The sequence below is a fragment of the Monodelphis domestica genome, chromosome 4, assembly GCF_027887165.1.
Source record: "Monodelphis domestica isolate mMonDom1 chromosome 4, mMonDom1.pri, whole genome shotgun sequence".
NCBI classification, from domain to species: domain Eukaryota; kingdom Metazoa; phylum Chordata; class Mammalia; order Didelphimorphia; family Didelphidae; genus Monodelphis; species Monodelphis domestica.
The window spans coordinates 208,161,540-208,181,680 of NC_077230.1; the positions used below are offsets into that span (position 1 = coordinate 208,161,540).

Sequence of the window (20,141 nt, forward strand, 5' to 3'; positions counted from 1 at the left end):
ACCAAAGCTGGTAATCTCCTGCTGCTCATGTCCACCATGAATGTGGGAGCCACTTGGATACAGAGTTTGCATGGCACATTTCATGGCTGCTAACCATGTTGGCCATGGGGATTTCCTGACAAAGATACTAGAGTGGTTTGCCCTCTCCTTCTTCAGTGGATTAAGGTAGAGAACAAATGACTTGCCCAGAGTCACACAGTTAATGAATATGAATCTAGATTTGAACTCAGGGCTTTCCAACTCTAACCCCAGCTCTCTGTCCATGGAGTCACTAGCTATCTCCAGTAGGCAATTAATAGATGTTTATTGAATGATTGTGTCAAGGGTTCTAGTACTGTAGGTTCAGAGATCTAGACTGAAGAAGTAGCTTGCTGGAACCATCTTGTAACTAGCTTCCACAAGCAGAATGTTAAATTTTTAGTGTGAGCATTTACAACCTCAGAAACTGGTGAATGTTAGAAAAATTAGAGTTGGATTTGTTTGTGAATTGTCTACAATTAAAAAGATGGAGTCAGTTAAGAACACAAACTCAACTTGGTCATGTATGTGGTTTTGTTTTGTTTTGTTTTTGCCAGACAGCAAATTGTTAAACTTTTACTAGTGGGACAGCTTAGATGGTTCAGTGGATAGAGAGCCAAGATTAGACATAGGAACTCCTGGGTTCAAATCTGGCCCTAGACACTTCCTAGCTATGTGACCCTAGGCAAGTCACTTAACCCCCTAGCATCTAGTCCTTATCACTCTTTTGCACAGTATAAATTCAAAGACAGAAGATATGGGTTTAAAAAACAAACAAAAACCTTTATCAGCACAACCTGTTCAATAGCCCAGCTGGTCCAACACTTTACAGAGAAGAAAAACTGAGGTTCAGAGTTGTTAATTAAATTGCTGTGTATGTAGGTCACCAAGGGAGCGTCTGAGGTAGGATTTGAACCCATCTCCTGATTCCAGAGCTACCACCCTTTCTTCCATTTTGCACTGCCTCATTCTTGCATCTTTCTCTTATTTTCCTTCTCAGTGACAAATTCTCCACAGCCCCAGGTATATTCCATTTTCTTTTTTGTTAGCTTTTTGCATAATGTATGATTTTTAGAGTGTGATTCATGTTGTCCCCCTCCCCTTCCTGGGGCTGACAAACACTTCCAACTAGGTTATACATATATGCATTATCACTCAAAACCTGTTTCCATATTGTTCATTTTTGTAAGAGTAATCTTAGAAGACCACACCTATATAAACAATCCAAATCCCATACCTATATAAACAAATATTCAATCGTATGTTTTTCTTCTGTGTTTCTACTCCCACGGTTCTTTCTCTGGATGTGGACAGCATTCTGCCTCATAAATTACTCTGGATTGTCCTGGTGCATCACATTGCTGCTAGTAGCAAAGTCAGTTACATTTGATCCTCCCACAATTTCAGTTACTATGTATAGTGTTCTTCTGGTTCTGCTTATTTCACTCTTTATCAGTTCATGGAGGTCTTTCCAGTTCTTAAAAAAATCATCCAGTTCATAATTTCTGATAGCATCTATTTTCATCATTTGCTCCCCAGTGTCTAAAAACTATGAAGGCATCAAATATCTAGGACATCCGAAATCTAAGGCTTGCAAATTAAAAAAAAGTTTTATAACTTTCAATTTAATTGCCTTTTTATGTAATCTTATGTTGTTTGCTTTTATTTCTTGAAAAATATTATTATGGGGCAGCTAAGTAACATAACGGATAGTGCATCATGCCTGGAGTTGGGAAGACCAAGTTCCAATTTGGCCTCAGACACTTTTTAGCTGGACAAGTCACTTAACCCTAATGGCCTTAGCTCTTGCCACACTTCTGTCTTAGAATGCCTACTAAGAGAGAAGTGGAGGGTGTAAAAAAACACACGATGAGATGGAGGTCCATGACACAAAAGGCCAAATAAAGACTCTGCCTGAATGTCAAAGGAATGGACCTCTGGAGGGCTAGTCCCAAGTCCCACTGGCAAACCCAGGCAAATTGTTTCACAAAACATTTTTAGTGACACATAAAAAAAGATTTTAAGAATTTTAAAAATAATGTTTGAAAGCCACAATTGTTTAAGCCCTGCCACCTCCGCAAAAGCCTACCTACACATTTTGTGTTCAACAGTCCAACTCATTCAGCACAGAAAGCCTTTGTGAGGAACCTCGTGTAAGCAAAGCCACATGGGAAAGGCTCAATTCTGAATAATTGCACACCTCCGTGGTGGGGTGAGAAATGGGATCAAGCCCTGCAACTCCCCACCAAGGGTGGAGGTGGAGCTCTTTATTTCAGGAGGCCATTTAAGCCCGCGAATAATATCAGAAAGGTCCCTTACTTAGTGAGATTATTACCCAGGGCTTTTTTCTGGGGTGGGAGGGTTAACTTGTTTGAGTCCCATTGGGAAAATGAAAATAATGCCCCCCAACCTCCACCCCAAGGAAACATAATACACAAAGGCATGTACAAAATCGCACAAATTTTAATTATGCAACTTTTCACAGTAATCAAAATAAATTTGTTTAAGGTAACAATAAAAAAAGTTCTCTTAAAAATGTTTATTTCTTTAATTTCAAAGGCTCAAAAGTGTAAACCCTGGCATAATGATATCCATGAAACTAAACCCCACACAAACCAAAGGGCTTTCTCTCTACCCTCGTGCCCATTTCTCCATGCGCCTCCCCTTTCCCAAGGTCTCAAGTGATATTATGATGCTGGTTTGGACTGAGGGAAGGTGAGGTGAGGAGGGCCCCTATGTGTTCTACTCCAAATATTATCAATTACCAAAATACAGTTCAATTAGACTAGTCACATTACCCCAAATATTCTGAACCACACCATGTACTCCCACCATGTTTGCCCAAGATTGCCTGAGGCAAAGGAGATACTTATAAACAACTACCAGGGGAGGAAAAAATATATACATAAAAATATATGTAATATACATTCCATATACAGGTTTTATATATATATAAAATTTGTATATCACACATAAACTTATCATTATATGCATATTATATAATAGGTAATCATATAACACACACATAAATTTTATATAAGATCTGCATACATTATGTGTTATATGTTTATCTGTACACATAATATATACATGTTATGTTTATGCAGAAATTTTGTTGTTACATATATAAATTTATATAATGCATTATATAAATTTATATAGAAATTTTATGTAACGTATGTATATATTATATAAATTGTTATATATTTATATATAATATAGATATGTTATATATAATTATCTATTATATATAATATAGATTATATATACATGTTATATATTTATATAAATCATACACACACACACACACACGTAAAACCCTTACCCTTACCTTCCATTTTGGAATGGATACTAAGGAGTACTTCTGAGACTGAAGAGGTAGGGGCAGGGAATGGGGGTTAAGGAACTGGCCCAGGGTCACATAGCTAGGAAGTGTCTGAGAGCAGATTTCCAGGCCCAGCTCTCTATCCACTGAGCCATCTAGAGCCTTCCAGAAAATAGATTTGTAAAATCATCTGGTCTCATCTTGGGTCTAAAACTAAAATGATGACTTGAACAATTCTATGCCCAGGCACACTGACAGAAGTCATTGAAATAGATCATACAGGGAGCAGCTGGCTGGGTCAGTGGACTGAGAGCCAGGCCTAGAGATGGGAGGTTCTGGGTTCAAATTTGGCCTCAGACATTTCCTAGCCTTGTGACCTTGGGCCAGTCGCTTGACCCCCAGTGCCTAGCCCTTACCGCTCTTCTGCCTTGGAACCAATGCATAGTATTGATTTTAAGATGAAAGATAAGGGTTTTTTTTTAAAAAGGCTTAAGAAAGTGTTTGTGAATTCTCGAACAGAAAAAGTCTAGGACAAATTCCAGGATGCTACTACATATGAGTGCTAGAGGGCCATTGGGCTGTGGGCAACGATCTCAGTTCCAGGTTTCTACCCCTTTACTATAAAAATATTGTCATCTATTTCCCTTCCTCTCTGGTTTAATGTCATAACTTCCCCCCTCCCCCCCCCCCGCCCCTCCCCGGATCCTCGAGGTGTGGCTACAGAAACAGGACAGGGTAAGGACCCGCCATTTCCCTGGTCTAGGGAACTCCCAAATGGAGAAGTTTTTCTAGCACGGAAGCCCGACACCTTCTTGTCTCAGAAAGCTGCCAGGAGCTCGGAGAGATGACGTCCCTTGTCCAGGATTACACGCCGGTCACATGGCTCAAAAATGGGGCCTGACCCTGGATCTCCCTGGTTTCCCTGGCTGTCGCTCGCGATCCACTCCACCACACTTGCTCAAAATGAGACGAAACACAACAAAAAAACCACAACCACAACAAATAATCTAAATATTATAAGGGAAACACGCTTCAGGGCCATTCAAGTAAAATATGAAAAATAACACTGATGTCCTAATACATTCCATTAAAATAGTATCAAAGTCTTTAAAAAATGGGTTTCCCCTTTTCAAAGTTATCCATCTTTATCCAACACAGCGAAAACAAACAAACAAACAAATAAATAAGGTCTGGCGTCTATGGCTTCTCTGTCACATTGTCGAGGGTCTCTTCCTCTAGTCGGGAGCCGAGAGGCGCTGTTAGAAGAAGTCAGCCTCCCTTAAGGCGAGGACCAGGAGGAAGACTTAAGCAAGACTGAAAAGGCGCCTCTTTGCGCTGGCTGGCCTCCCGAGGGACAGAGAGAAAGCCTCCCTTTGTTCCTGGGGAAGACTTTCCATTCCATTCTAGGAAACTCAGAAGGAATCCTTCAAAGCATCCTGGCTGCCACCGATGTAGGAGGAACAGCTGAACTTCCCCAGCAAGGATGACTCGGAGGCACAAAAGATATTTATTGTTTCATTTCCCTTTCTCCTGGGATCCATCTGCATTCCCGGGAAAACTGTGGCAGTCTTGTTTTCCCTACAGTACTTCCTCCTCCCTTGGAGAGCCACCCTGCATTTCAACGACTGCCACTTCCTGAGGGGAATCATCTTGTGGATTGTCCACCTGAGGGCCAATAGGGTTGAAGAGCTGCTCTTCCAAGAACCAGCCTCCGAGGCCATATTGCTCTTCGTGGGCTCTGACTTCTTCCGGTGACAGGTGACTCGCTCCCAAAACAAAATCTGCAAACCTAGCAAAAAAAAAAGGTGATAAACAAGGTAATCAATAAGACGAAGTTTTACTCAGTAGACAATGAATTTTCCTAGATATTCTGACGACTCTCTCATCAAACTTGTCTTTACATCAGTCTAGAATGGCATTTAAAGAGCATTTAAAGAGTGGGAGTAAAAAACTGGAGATGCTTATATGATTGCTGGAAAAATGGATTCTGGGAAGCCTAAGAAAACACTGATGTTCAAGGTGGTCCATTCTATTTCTTTTTCTTATTTTTTACAAAGAAAAATTCAAACTAACAACACACAGCAGAGAGAGATGGCTTTACAGTCAGGACGACAAAGGTTCAAGCTTGTCCTCTGTCGCATACTGGCTATGTGAACGGGGCACGTGACGTCTTCAGTGACCTCGGGGAAATCTCCAAGAAGGTCTTTTTCTATTAGGAAGGCTCCTGATACCAATGAAATCTCAGCCCATCCCATATGTTTCTTTAATTTGTGCGTTGACATTCAGTAGGAAGCAAAGAAGTAAAGGAAAGTTATGTATTGTAGGAAGGGAGGAAGGGATGACTCCTTGGGAATTCAGAGATAATTTACAGTATCTCAGGAAGGTAGCAGTCTATATATCCCACCAACTTCAGTTCCCCCCACCTAAAAGTTATTTTTTATAACCTTATTTATAATGATTTCAGAATATTGTATTTTATAATATTGATAAATATTATAATAGAATATTTTATATTAATAAACATAACATATTTTATAATATTAATATTATAATACAATGTTTATGATACCAAATATTACAATATATTTTATAATATTGAAAAATAGAATGTTTATAATATTAATATTGGAACACAATGTTTTATAATATTAATGAATATTATACCACAATATTCATAACATTAATATATAGAATATTTTAATTGTATTAATTAAACATCACAATATAATATTCTATAATATTAATATACATTATGTTTTATAATATTGATCAATATTATGATATATTACAATATTAATAAATATTGTATTATAATAGTTTATGGCATTGATAATATTATAAGACCATATTTTATAATATTAATAAATATTATGATATAATGGAAAGAAATATAATGTAATGTTTTATAATATTGAGAAACGTAATGTTTTATAATATTGGTCAATATTATAATACATTGCACTACTAATAAATGTTGTATTATAATATTTTATGATATTGATATTATAATACAATATTTTATATTAATGAATATTAAAATATAATGGCAATAACTATAATATAATGTTATATAATAGTAATAAATATGATATGCAATATTGATCAATATAATACACTGTAACACTAATAAATATTATATTATATTTTATAGTAATAATATTACAACACAATTATTTTATATTAATAAATATAATAATATAATGGTAATAAATATAAACATGTTTTATAATATTAATAAATGTTTTATAATATTGATAAATATTCAGATATATAACACTAATAAATGTTATATTGTAATATTTTATGGTATTATAAATATTACTATATAATATTTAATACCATTAATAAACATTATAATAACACTAATATTTTTGTGCAATGTTTTATAATATTCTATATGATAAAATTACATTAATATTATTGTAATATTAATATTATTTTATGATATTGATAAATACGATGGTTTACAATATTGATAAACATTATAATATACTATAACATTATTGGTATTAATAAAATTATAATATAACACTAATAAACATAATACAATGTTGTATAATGTTTTATAAAACATTATACATAAAAATGTTTTATAAAAAAAGTATTATAAAACATTGTATATTATTCATAAACATAATACTAATACATATCACATTACAATATTCTGTGGTATTAATGAATAATGATTTATAATATCAATAGATATTATAACACAATATTTTATAATATTAACACATATTATACTATTTAACCTGCTGGAGACAATTCTATTGAGTAAGTCAAGGAATTTGAGTTAAGATTCGTCTGCTCATGCAGATCAAAGCAGACTTGCTATTTTTCATATTAGTTTATTTAGTTTTATTTTGGATTTTAGTCTTACATGAGATTTCTTTATTACAGTGACCAATATGGAAGTATGTTTTGTGTGGTAATACATGGATAACCCAGCTCAAATTGCTTCCCATCTCTGGGAGTGGGGAGGGAAAAAAGGAAGGGAGACAATCTGGATCTTATCATTTCAGAAAATGTGTGTTGAGAATTGTTATCACATGTAATTGGGACAATAAAATATCTTTGAATAAAAAAAAGAATTCATCTGCTCTCTTTTCTTTTGAAGGGAAAGCAAAATACTAGGTGTGCTGATCTCATCTAGATTTTTGTATTTGAAATGGAAGGAACTATAACGTTCACAAAAGTCTAACCAACCCAGTTAGAGTCATCGGCACAAGAGCTAGAGGGGAACTGAGACTGTCTGAGCCGGGTCGAATGCCTATGCAACAAAGAAAGCTTTCAAAGAGGAGGGAGTTTTCTTTTACTTTTTAGGGGCCTGCAGTCTGGATACAGTTAACCACGATGGGAAGTCTGTGCTGTGGCAAAACTCACGCAACCTTTCCAACGCTTTGGCCGTTTCGATTTCAGCTTGCTCCCTGTATTCTTCTTCAGTGAGGTGCCTAATCGCCCTTCTTTTGTATTTATAATATTCCTTGATTTTTCTAAAATGACAAAAAATAAGCCACAAATTTAAAATGGAAAATGTAAATTTTATGTAACTTCTACTAGTATTTTTAATGATCCATATGGCATTTCTGGCATAATGAGTGCTAGAATCGGAGTCAGAAAAGACCTCGTTCTGAATCTTGACCCTAGCATCAAATTAGGTGATGAGCTCATCTCTCTGAGTTCCTCACTTGTAAAATGAGAATAAAGGCAGCTAAGGGATGCCACGGATAGAGCACTGGGTCTATAGTCAGGAAGGCTCATCTTCCTGACTTCAAATCTGGCCTCAGACACTGCCTAGCTGTGCGACCCTGGGCAAGTCACTTAACTCTGTTTGCCTCAGTTTCCTCATCTGTAAAATGAGTTGGAGAAGGAAATGGCAACCCATTCCAGTGTCTTTGCCAAAAAAAAAAAACAACAACAACAACCCAAATAGGGTTACAAAGAGTTGGATATGACTGAAATGACTCAACAACTGGAACCTAGATATACAATTGTCAAAATAATTTCTTTATTTAAGTTCACAGACTCATGGTTAAGAACCTTTGTGTCCCACAAACTACAGTGTTCTCTTTTTTTTGTTATTTTGTAAGATTTTCAGGGTTTCAGACAAGGTACAGAGTTTTGGTCTCAAGTATACTTTTGCCCCCTTTCTCCCTGTATAGACAACCCTGTAAACAAATGAGGTCCTAAGGGTTTTGTCCTTTAAGCATAGATGCTAAAAATAAATAAATTCCTTTCCCTGGGATTTTTTGTCATCATCAATTTAAAGTAATGGCCTTACTGCATCTGATTTGATTCACCTCTGGAATAAGAAACAGGCCAGTGGCACTAGGGAAATGGAATATTCAGGAAGTCTTTATTTGGAAAACAAATAGGGAGTAGGAGTAAATATTTCACCAAAAGTCTCTTAAGTGATATATGTTTTAAAAAAAGCCAGAGGATGTTATGGGGTATAGCCTCCACCTAGTGGTAGTTAGCCAGCAGAGGGGAGGAGGCCCTCTCCATCCAGATGCCAAGAGACTATAATCTAGTTTGCCCAAAGGAGACCCTCTTTGAAGACTACAAATGAAATGGTTTTAGTACATTACCACTTGGTCAATGAGCTTTGTTTTTTTTAACATTCCCATTGTTTCCTTGACTTGACAAAAAAACTAATTTTTTCCCCTTCTTCTTTTTGGAAGTACATGATTATAATTTATTTTTTAAAAAATAGCAGCTAAGTAGTTCAATGGATAGAGAAGCAGGTCTAGAGAGGGAGGTCTTGGTTTCAAAACTGCCATGTCTTAGCTGTGTGACTGTGGGTAAATCACTTAACTCTCCCCAAAATTGTTTAGTGTTCTATCTTGGAACTGATACCAAGACAAGGTAAATATTAAAAATAACAAGTTAAAGCCAACTCTGCGAAGGGAGAGGGAACCAATATGAATCATGTAACTTATTTTATTTTTTATTTATTTATGGATCATGTATATTTTATTTATTTATTTTGTGTATTTATTTAGGAATCATGTAACTTTGTCTTTAAATTTTTCATTTATTTATTTAGGGATCATGTAACTTACATGCACATTTTTTGAAATAAAATAAAGATAAAACTAAAAAAATTTAAAAATAAAAATTTAAAAGAAGTTAAGACATTTTAGGATTATTATGAAAATAGTTTTGACCTCCTGGGCCTCCCCGAAATGATCTTAGGGAGCCTCCTAGGAATCCTGGACCATACTTTGAGAACTGCTGTCCTAGACTAAAGATAATTGACAATCATTTGTTTCGGTGGGGCATGGAAGCTATAGCAGGAGATGCACCAGCCCCTTTCTCCTGTCTTTCTTTGCTTGACTCATTGAATTTTAGAATCAGAATTTAGAAAATGAGAATATTGAATCCTATTTCCCTTTATAGATGAGGAAAGTGAGGCCCAGAGAAATCAGCCGTTTTATCCAAGGTCACAAGTCAGAACGGCAGAGTTGGCGCTAGAACCTTGTATCTTCTAATCACAGGCAGGTGATTAAAGGTCAGATCTAAAATTCAAAGGGAAGGAAACTACTAAATGTTCAATTACATGTAAAATGAATTCCCCTCGGCTAGTTTCTCCTTCAGAAAGAGACATGTTGATCTTAAAATAGTCAATTGTTTTAAGTATTAAGAAATGGCTGAAAAGAAAGAAAATTTCAAATAACTCTTGTCATTGCATTAAGTCAATTCTGAATGAGATACAATTCTTAGTAAATGAGAGTGATACATTGAATAAAAAGGCGAGAGATGGACGGAACCAAATGCCTGAGCTTCCTCCTCTCTTCCTTCTGTTTTAGAGTAAAAATACCAAGGAAACGGAAGGGAAAGGAGGAAAATTATGCTGGCAAATATATTCTTCACTACACACACACACATGCACACACAAAAATATATTTGCTTATATAGCCTATATGGTAGCTAGGTGGCACAGAGGAGAGAATCTGAACCTGGAGACGACTCTTCCAGACACTTACTAGCTGTGTGATCCTGGGCAATTCATGTAACCCTGTTTGTCTCAGTTTCCTCATCTGTAAAATGAGAAGGAAATGGCAAACTCACTGTGTGACTATGGGCAAGTCACCTAACTATGTTTGCCTCAGTTTCCTCATCTGTAAAATGAGAAGGAAATGGCAAACTCACTGTGTGACTATGGGCAAGTCACCTAACTATGTTTGCCTCAGTTTCCTCATCTGTAAAATGAGAAGGAAATGGCAAACTCACTGTGTGACTATGGGCAAGTCACCTAACTATGTTTGCCTCAGTTTCCTCATCTGTAAAATGAGAAGGAAATGGCAAACTCACTGTGTGACTATGGGCAAGTCACCTAACTATGTTTGCCTCAGTTTCCTCATCTGTAAAATGAGAAGGAAATGGCAAACTCACTGTGTGACTATGGGCAAGTCACCTAACTATGTTTGCCTCAGTTTCTTCATCTGTAAAATGAGCTGGAGAAGGAAATGACAAACCACTCTAATATCCCTGTCAAGAAAACCCCAAACGGGGGGGTCACCAAGAGTCAGACGTAACTGAAAATGACCGAACAACCACCATCTATATCCTCTACGTGTATATTTTTAAGCCATTCTTGTATCATTTCAAATTCACCGGAGAGATACTAACCTGCTCACATAGCAGAAAGCTCTGAATGGGTAATGGAGACCCTGAGAAGAAATCAGGAGTACTATCACGGCATAAGCAACCTGGACTGTGGTAACCCCAAGGTAAATTATGACCAAGGACAAGAGCTGCAGCATCCACTTGAAGAGGTTGATGCTCCTTTCTTGGACCAGCGGTCCATGCTTATAACAAGCAGCAAAGCTCAAGGATCCCACAATCAGAATGTAGCCTGGGAAAGCACGAGAGGGCAGAACATTAGTCCTTGGACAGGAGCCTGGAAATTGGTGGGGAAAACCTGACCCTGGTACCATGTGTGAGGAACCCAGGTTTGAGACCACACTGTCTACATTCACGGAAATCTGTGTTTTCACTGTCCTTTGTCAGCGTCAGAAGAAACCCATCACTAAGGCAGAAAGTACATCTCTGGCTAACAGGCCCTTCGAAGATGCCCAGCTGAATTATAAAATTATAAATTATAAAACTCCTGAGAAGTTTTCCAAGCCAGCTGGCATCTGTGTTGATTTCTCAGTCCAAACAACTTGTGACTCTGGAGGTTCTGGAGGACAACCCTCTGAGATCCCCAAGATTTTCTTTTATTTACTATTTATTTACTATATTTTACTATATACTACTATAGTCAGTATTTACTATACTGAAACTGCTCTTCAGAGTTGTGAGTAGTCAAAGAAATTGTACTTTGCAATAAAAATTTTCATTTACCTCTTATTTTCTGTTTTTTTTTTATGGACAAAAAAAAATTACTGCATCTGTTAATGAATCTTGGTCTTTCCAAGGTATTCTGAAATATTGGTCTTTCCATGTAAGAAGTGAAGTGCTTAAAGAATGTAAAAGTTTGAAAACTGAATCCAACAATCCAACTAATAACTCTGACAGCTTGGGACCACCAATACAACATGATGAGGTGTTTAGCAAATTCCTTTAGTGAAGACTTTGAACAAGGTATATCACTGGGGACATTTCTCAGGAAGCCAGATATCTTGGCATCTTTCCATTTTTTAAGAGATAAAATTTTATTTAATTTTTATTATGAGACCAAGATGCCAACAGATGATCGCCTAAGTCTTGAACTATGATTTCATGTTATGTCCATGAAAAAAGGACACCGAAAGTCACACGAAAAGAAGCATTTTGAACTACAACAAGGATATAGGTTGGAGCTCAACTCTAACACAGCAGGTGGAAAATATATTAGATCATTTGGTTTTTTTAGTTAATTGTTCTCAAATATTTTTTAAAACCTTGTTTTAATATGGAAGATATATACAAAATACATGTATATATGTGTATATTTTAATATATAAATATATTTTTCATATACATGTATTTTAATGTATATATGTTTAATATATATTTTCATATATAAATATTTTTCATATATAACATGTATTTTCATATATATATGTACATATATATATATATATATATAAGAACTCTTACAGACTTTCCCACGCGAATGAAAGTAACTTGAGATTCTCCATGTTTATGCCAGTGGAGATCTGGCAAGTCCTACCCACTTGAAAAGGCATGGGCTTGTTAATGGACTACATATGTGACATCTGAAGGCCAGATGAAGTTCTGGGAGAGGCTCATCCCCAGCCTGCCTGCAGGGCCAGAGCAGCTCTTGGACACAACTTCCCAAGTTTCAGACAGATGGGGCCCTGGGCTAATGGACTGAGTACCTTCCCCACCACTCCAGGAGAACTTAAGACACCTGAAACATCAAAGGCTCTCAAAAACGTGCCTCTTTCTAATGTTCAAAACAGTCACCAGGACAATCCCTCTGCATACTTTTAAGTCTCATCAATAGAATGGTCTAGATTTTCTTTCCGTTTACCTACCTAATATATACCTTTTGTTTTCATACCAGAGCCACTTAAATTCTTCCATTAACTGGAATACGAAGTAAAACGAAGCAAACCAACAACCAACCATGAGGGCCCCAAAGGTGCTATACTGTGTGTGGAAGGAAAGAGATAAAGAATATTCCAATTTATTATTTCTTAAATGAAAAACCACTATTCCATTATACCTTATTATCCACAGACAGAAAGGTTTGGAGGATTTAAAGATCACATTCTACCCACCGTTTAATGAAAAAAAAAAAATGTATTTTATTTGGTAGAACAAAACCTTGAAGATTCTCTTCCCCAAAGATAATATAATATTCTCGGGGGCAGCTGGGTAGCTCAGTGGATTGAGAGCCAGGCCTAGAGCTGGGAGGTCCTGGGTTTAAGTCTGGCCTCAGACCCTTCCCAGCTGGGTGACCCTGGGCAAGTCACTTGACCCCCATTGCCTAGCCCTTACCACTCTTCTGGAGCCAATACACAGTACTAACTCCAAGACAGAAGATAAGGGTTTAAAAAAAATAATATAATATTCTTTAAAGAATGTAATAACGGATAACTTTGGTTGATGCTCCTCTAAAAATTAATATTAAATAGGGCATTAAAGAAAGGCACATTTGCAAAAGCTATTCATCATGAAGGACGCCCAATATGGAGTCTAAAAGGAAGAGGGAACATGGAAATAGATTCTGATCAAGGAAATGTAATAACCAGTAGAATTTCATGTCAGCTGCGGGAAGGGGGGGAGGGGAGGGAGGAATAGAATATGATTCTTGTAACCAAGGAATAATGGTCTAAATTGATTAAATAACATTTTCAACAACAACAACAACAAAATAAACAATAAAAGGAAGAGGGGTTCCCTAATCAATGGGCTGATGGTATCAAGCTCCAGATCCCTGCAAAGCCTCCTCTATGATAACTACAAACACTCAAAAGAGTTTGATCTTACTATCCACAGTTTTCTACACCTGAGAAAGATCTATTCTCCAGGTTCTGATAGAAGAAACCGGCTAGGGTTAGTGAATCATCAACCTATAATGCTGATCCCATGACAAGCTCCATTTTCATGACTTTGCACCTCATCTCTGTCTCGGTAGCTTCCCTTATTTCCAATCCATCTTCTGGAAGAGGTCTTTCTCGGTCTCTCCCGTGGCTATTTTTCTTTTTCCTCTTTCAGATTACTATCAAATAATCTACATGAATCTAGAGATTTACATGTTGTCTCCACCCTTAGAATGTGAGCTCCTTGAGGACAGGGACTGGACTAGGTTCAAATCTGGCCTCAGACACTTCCCAGCCATGTGACCCTGGGCAAGTCACCTGACCCCCACTGCCTAGCCCTTACCACTCTTCTGCCTGGAACCAATACATGTTATTGATTTCAAGACAGAAAGTAAGGGTTTAATTTAAAAAAAAAATTCCCAGTCTGTAGATATTTCATCTGGGGATCAGCAAACTTGTTTATTTTTTTCCTTTAAATATTTGAATACAGATATTTTAATATAATCAGGTTTCCTTTATAATCTTATAGAGTTTATTTTATACAATTAAATATTATCCTGAGGAGTCTGTAGATCTCATTGGACTGACAAAAGGAACTGTGACAAAGGAAAGGTCAATAATCCCCGATCTTGTCCAACCTCTCATTTTACAGGTGAGGATGATGAGACTGAGACAAGCGGGCTGACCTATCCAGTGCCAAACAGGTAGTACGTGGAGGAGCCTGGATTTGAACTCAGGTTCTTTCACTTCAAATCCTTTTTTGCCCTACAATAATGAATACATGTTGATTACTGAACAGATACATGCCAAGATGGTATGAAAATGTGATTTGGTTCTAAGGAAAATGTGCTGTGGTGTCGAAAAACTGTAATTTAAAGCCTTAAAGTAAGGATGCCAGGCTACTTTCCACACCCTTTCAATAGGGAGAGATTTTTAGCACGTAATTTAATTTTTACCTGAATGGGGAGGAAAAGTATTGCTTGAAAGATAGAGGGTTAAAAAGCATATCAAAACTATGAACTTATTTCAGTGGCTTAAAAATAATGAGATTTTCTACCATATCTGTTGAAAATCTATATATTTTAAAGACATCTTCTAGAGTGAAGCAACACAGTATGGAATTGGGAATAGATAGGATCAAATGAATTAAATAACCTTTGCCCTCACCCCCCCACCCCTCCAGGTCCTGATGCTCAGCACATCAAAGTTTCCATTTTTAGTTGTGTTTTATAAATAGGACAACTACCTTGGGGATGTATCTTCTCATAAACAGCAGGAAAAAGACCAAGGTCATAAGAATGCCCAGCACGGTTCCAGCAGAATAATAGAAAACAGTGCTCCTATAAGAGACAAACAGTCAGATACTATTTACCTGAAAACTACTATTTTCAAATGTAAAGCACAGACATTTGAGCCATATTCGAATAGCCAAAAAAGAAAATCTTAAAAGAAAAACTATACACTTGAGCAGTGGATCACACTAAATATGCCTGGTTTTATTTAATAAGAATGATATGACTGGTGCCTGACATTTACTATTATTTGCTTGTTTTTGGCACATACACCCTGTGATTTTATATGTTAAATACAAATTCATTTCTGATGGATAATATAGCACATATTTAAAATTATGTATGAGATAGATAAAGTTCATAATTGATGATTATATTAAGTAGGGTAGCATCTAAGAACTAAAATGTTAGCAGGGAAAATATCCTCACTAGAAGTGGCTGAGGACTGGGGTCTTAATGTAATTATACCCAATTATTCAAAGCTCCGATTTCTGGAAATTTCAGTCATTTATCACATGTCCCCAAATCCCAAGCAAAAACAAAACAAAAACAAAAACAACCTTTCATTAGTGAGCAGAAAAGAATAATAGTTGTTAGCATGGAGTCTACCTCAACTCTAGTGATCCAAGGCCTATGAACTCTGTACGAAATGGGCATCAGATAGATGTCAGAAGGACACACTGACAGGAAGAGATTCCCAACGATGAAGGGAGAAGATAGAAGAAGAATTACAAAAAGGACACAAAATAAATATAAAAGCATAGCACCATAGAACTATTTTTGGAAGGGTCCAAAACTCTAAAAGAATGAATAGACTGTGAAAATATACCATACAATAACTGATGTTCATTATGATGACCCTTAGTTAGTAAGAAAATGTCAATCTATGTACAATATGCCCTTTTTAGAAAAAACTAAAAAAAAAACAGAAAAATAAGCAATTTATTTGACAAAGACTTGCACCCAAAATGGTTAAATTTTTGAAAATTGGTCTTTTAAAAAATGAGCTTCAATTATTTATACTATATATAAAAGCAGAGCAGCTCATTTCCTGATACGCAGGATAAAAATAGTGAGGGTATAGGGTTGGTGAAGAAATTTTCATTTTTCACTTTTATCAAAGGAATACTGACTTCCCTAATAAGTGTGGGGTGCACCGTGTTGTGGATTCAGAAAGAATCAAGTTCTAGTCACCATTGTGACACTTAATTTCTCTAGGATCTTGGGAAAATAATTTTATCTCTCTGGAACTGAATGAATTAGTAGACTTTCAAATGAGCAAAAATAGGAAATATAGCTCTCTAAAGTTCAGAGATTCTACCCCAAAGTCAATATGAGGCTCTAGATGTGGCATCATCTATCAATGTCTAGTACCTGGCACAGTGACTTGTATATGGTTGACACTTAATAAATGTCTAATGAATTTACATGAATTCTGGAAAATACCAAACTGTTAAAATAAAGTCAATGGACATTTTTAAAAGCTCAAGTTACACCCATTTACAAAATTAGTAAAGAAAGTTGACTTGCCTACTCAAGGTCTTTGCATTAAAGAACAGGACTATCCCTGTCACAAACACAAGGAAGAGTTTTGCATCCACAACTAAAAAACAAGAAAACATTAAGATTTAGAGCAAAATGAGTTAAAAAAATACTCACAAGTATTTAATCTAGACAATTAAGTATAACAAAATGGTGGACTAAATATTATCCTCAATATTAAGATAATTTTAAAAAATCAACTTACTATGTCGATTCACCTTCACTGTATAGGAAAATGTTTTTTGGGCAGACTTCACATAGAAACACACAGGCTTCTCATATGGATTAACATAAATGGTTATATCATTAGACTCCTTTGGTTTCCAAATAGAATGACTCAAACATCTGATTAAAGAAAGGATAGTTTCTGGATACCGACAATTATGTTCTTCCATGACAAAGACAATGCTGAGCATGTCTGAGCTGGTAATTTTCACCTATCAAAAAAAAGAAGAGAGAGACAGAGACAGAGAGACAGAGACAAACAGAGAAAGACAGACAGAGAGAGGCAGAGAGAGAGAGAGGGAGAGAGGGGAGAGAAAAAAGAGAGGGGAGAGAAAGAGAGACAGACAGACAGACAGACAGACAGACAGAGGGAGAGAGAGGGAGAGAGAGAGAAGAAGAGAGAGAGAGAGGAGAGAAAAGAGAGAGGGGAGGGAGAGACAGAGACAGAGACAGAGAGACAGAGACCGAGAGACAGAGAGAGAGAGAAAGAGGGAGAGACAGAGACAGAGAGACAGAGAGAGACAGAGAGAGAGAGAGGGAGAGAGACAGAGACAGAGAGAGAGGAGAGAGACAGAGACAGACAGAGAGAGAGAACTGTCAGTTTCTTTAACATATAATAATAATTTAGCTAATCAATACAGCACATTTGAGATATCAAGTAACAAAAGATTGGAGACATTGTTAGGGCTATAAGAGAGAAGGATTCATGTGTAAAAAACAGAGTGGCTCATTTTTTTTAAGTGAAGAAAAAATTATCAGTTCTTTCTTCCTCCAAATCAGTTGAAAACATATACAGTTAAGGTTCTTCCCATGTAAAAAGGCCCAGTACCAGATCTCATTTCCTTTCTGACTCATTAGCTATAGAGCCAAACAGATGGCGATGGACAGCTCCCTATGAATTAACTCATGATAGTTCTGCTGCTGCCAGTATATGCTGTGCTCTCTGCTTGCTGTTCTTTAGCACTGGGAGTGAAACAGATCCAACGATGAAAAGAGTGTCAGCAGCAAAATACTCATTTGTTGTTAATTTGGCAATATATCTTCAACACCAAAAATTGGTCCTGTCACAAAAACCTGTTTTCTATTTTTGCATATCATCTCTGAGTTTAGGATTTAAGGGTCAGCTTACCTGGATGGTGGACCAAATCCATTTCCATTCCATCTGGGTAAGTTGGTTGTAGCAGTAACATACTGATTCGGAACTCTTAATTATATCCATTTCCTTCAGAATTTTACATGGTGCTGGGAGAGAGAAAAAGAGATAAAATAATAACTGAAACAAAATTAAATTCCAATGTTTAGGAAACATTTTTCATTCTCACGGCTTTGAGCAATGCAATGTTTCACAGAACTTTTGACCCATGGGCTTTATCTCCCTCTCATCACTTTTTCCTCTCTGGGTTCTCATGACACTGTTCTCTCCTGGTTCTTCTCTCAACTTAAATATCTGCCATTCCTCCTCAGTCTCCTTCACTGCTTCAAGAATCAGGCCAGATCCCTAAATTGTGGGTGCTATCCAAGGCTCTTTCCTGGACCCACAGTTCTTTCCTTTCTGCACTCTTCTTTGGTGACCTCATTAGTTCCCATGGTCATTTCCATGCTGATGAGTCCCAGTTTTTTTATATATACAGTCCTAGTCTCTCCCCTGAGCTTCAATTCTCCATCCCACTTCTTGCCCAAGACACTCCATCACCTGGATCAATGTCTTTGCACTGTCTGTCCTCCATAACTGGAATGTTCTCTCTTCTCATCATGCCCTCAGAGAATCTCTCTTTTCCTTCAAAATGCAAATTAAGTATCATTTTCTATATAAAACTTTTCCTAAATCCCTGAACTGCTAATACCCTCCCTCTCAAATTACCTTATATTTATTTTACTATTTTATATTATTTATATTAATTTACTAATATACTAATTTATATTTATTATGTTTACATTTGGATATTTCTTTATCGTCTTTTTTCGCTTGAATGTAAGGTCCTTGCCAGTAGAGATGGTTTCATTTTATTGTGTTAGAACACTCAGCAACTAACTAGGTCTTTAAAAAAAACAACAACAAAAAAAACTTGTTGATTGACCACAAATTATTGTACTCTTTGTTAAGTCACATCAATGTTTTCTAAACATACCATGCTTTCCTTATTTTGTGCTGAAAGATAGTGGTTATGATTGATGCCAGGAAAAAAATCTTTTTGGTTCTTAGCGGTTGTCCAGATTCATTTGTCTACAATTATTATTTATTCATGCTAATATATTATCAATTATTCATATTAGTCAATTCACTGTCATAACAACATAGCATTTTTCTAATAGGAAAACCTGATGATAGAAAAAAATACTTCAACAAGAGAGATGACCAAAATACAAGCTCAGAAGAGGATAGCAATACAAAAATGAAAATGTATGAAATCTCAAAAGAAAATGTGAAAGGATGCCAGACCCAAAATAAGCCCCTAGAAGATCTCTAAAAAAAAAAAATCTAGAAAAACAAATAAGAAAAAACATATAAGAAAAGTTTGAAAAGAAAATGATAGGAAAAAAAAACTTAGAACAAAAACTCGCTGAAGTCAATAGTTTCCTAAAACAGGAATAATCAGACCTGAAACAGGAAAACAGATCTCTTAGAAAGGAAATACAAATACTCAAAGGAGAAAATGGCTCCCTAAAAATGATAATTAAACAAATGAAAGCCAATGACTTCAGAAATCTTTCTTACCCAATAGGGAAGAAAGAAGGGGAGGTGTGTGAGGAAAGATCCTTAGGACCAGGGTCCTAATTTTAATTCTTACAGAGGGAATAAAAAAAGAGGTGGGACAGACAAAAGGAAGGAGAACTAAAGGAAGATGGATAAACAGAAACAAAAACATCTGTGAATAGAGAAAGCCTAAAAGGAGAGAATGAGAAGAATAAAATAATAAATAAAATAAAAAATAAAATAAAAAAAAATAAGATGGAGGAAAACATACAGTTAGCCTAATTCTGAATGTGAATAGGATTCCATAAAATAGAAGAGGACAGCATAATGGATTAAAAGCCAGAATTCCCCCATATGCTACCTACAAAAAAATAATTTAAAGCAGGGAGACACAGAGTAAAGACAAAAAGGCTGGAGCAAAATCTACTATGCTTCAGTTACAGTTTAAAAAACCAGGGATAGCAATTACAATCTCAGACAAAGCAAAATTGAAAACTGACCTAATTAAAGGAGCTAGGGAAAGAAATTACATATTGATAAAAGGA

At 36.2% G+C, this 20,141-nt stretch overlaps 1 protein-coding gene across 3 annotated transcripts in view; it reads right to left on the reverse strand.

The window, feature by feature from the left end:
* Window positions 1-2,463: 2,463 nt before the first annotated feature.
* The window catches only part of NEMP2 (nuclear envelope integral membrane protein 2), a 35,563-nt gene continuing 17,885 nt past the window's right edge, over window positions 2,464-20,141 (reverse strand). The window contains exons 2-9 of one of the 3 annotated variants that reach the window (XM_007494526.3): window positions 18,031-18,143; window positions 16,882-17,113; window positions 16,665-16,737; window positions 15,089-15,182; window positions 12,832-12,946; window positions 10,976-11,201; window positions 7,727-7,836; window positions 2,464-5,132 (exon numbers count right to left, since the gene is read on the reverse strand). In XM_007494526.3, coding sequence (XP_007494588.2) covers window positions 4,756-5,132; window positions 7,727-7,836; window positions 10,976-11,201; window positions 12,832-12,946; window positions 15,089-15,182; window positions 16,665-16,737; window positions 16,882-17,113; window positions 18,031-18,143 — 1,340 coding nt within the window. In that variant the 3' untranslated portion in view covers window positions 2,464-4,755. Of the gene's footprint in view, window positions 5,133-7,659; window positions 7,837-10,975; window positions 11,202-12,831; window positions 12,947-15,088; window positions 15,183-16,664; window positions 16,738-16,881; window positions 17,114-18,030; window positions 18,144-20,141 lie in introns of all 3 variants that reach the window. The other 2 variants (XM_007494528.3, XM_007494527.3) reach the window with 2 other exon arrangements.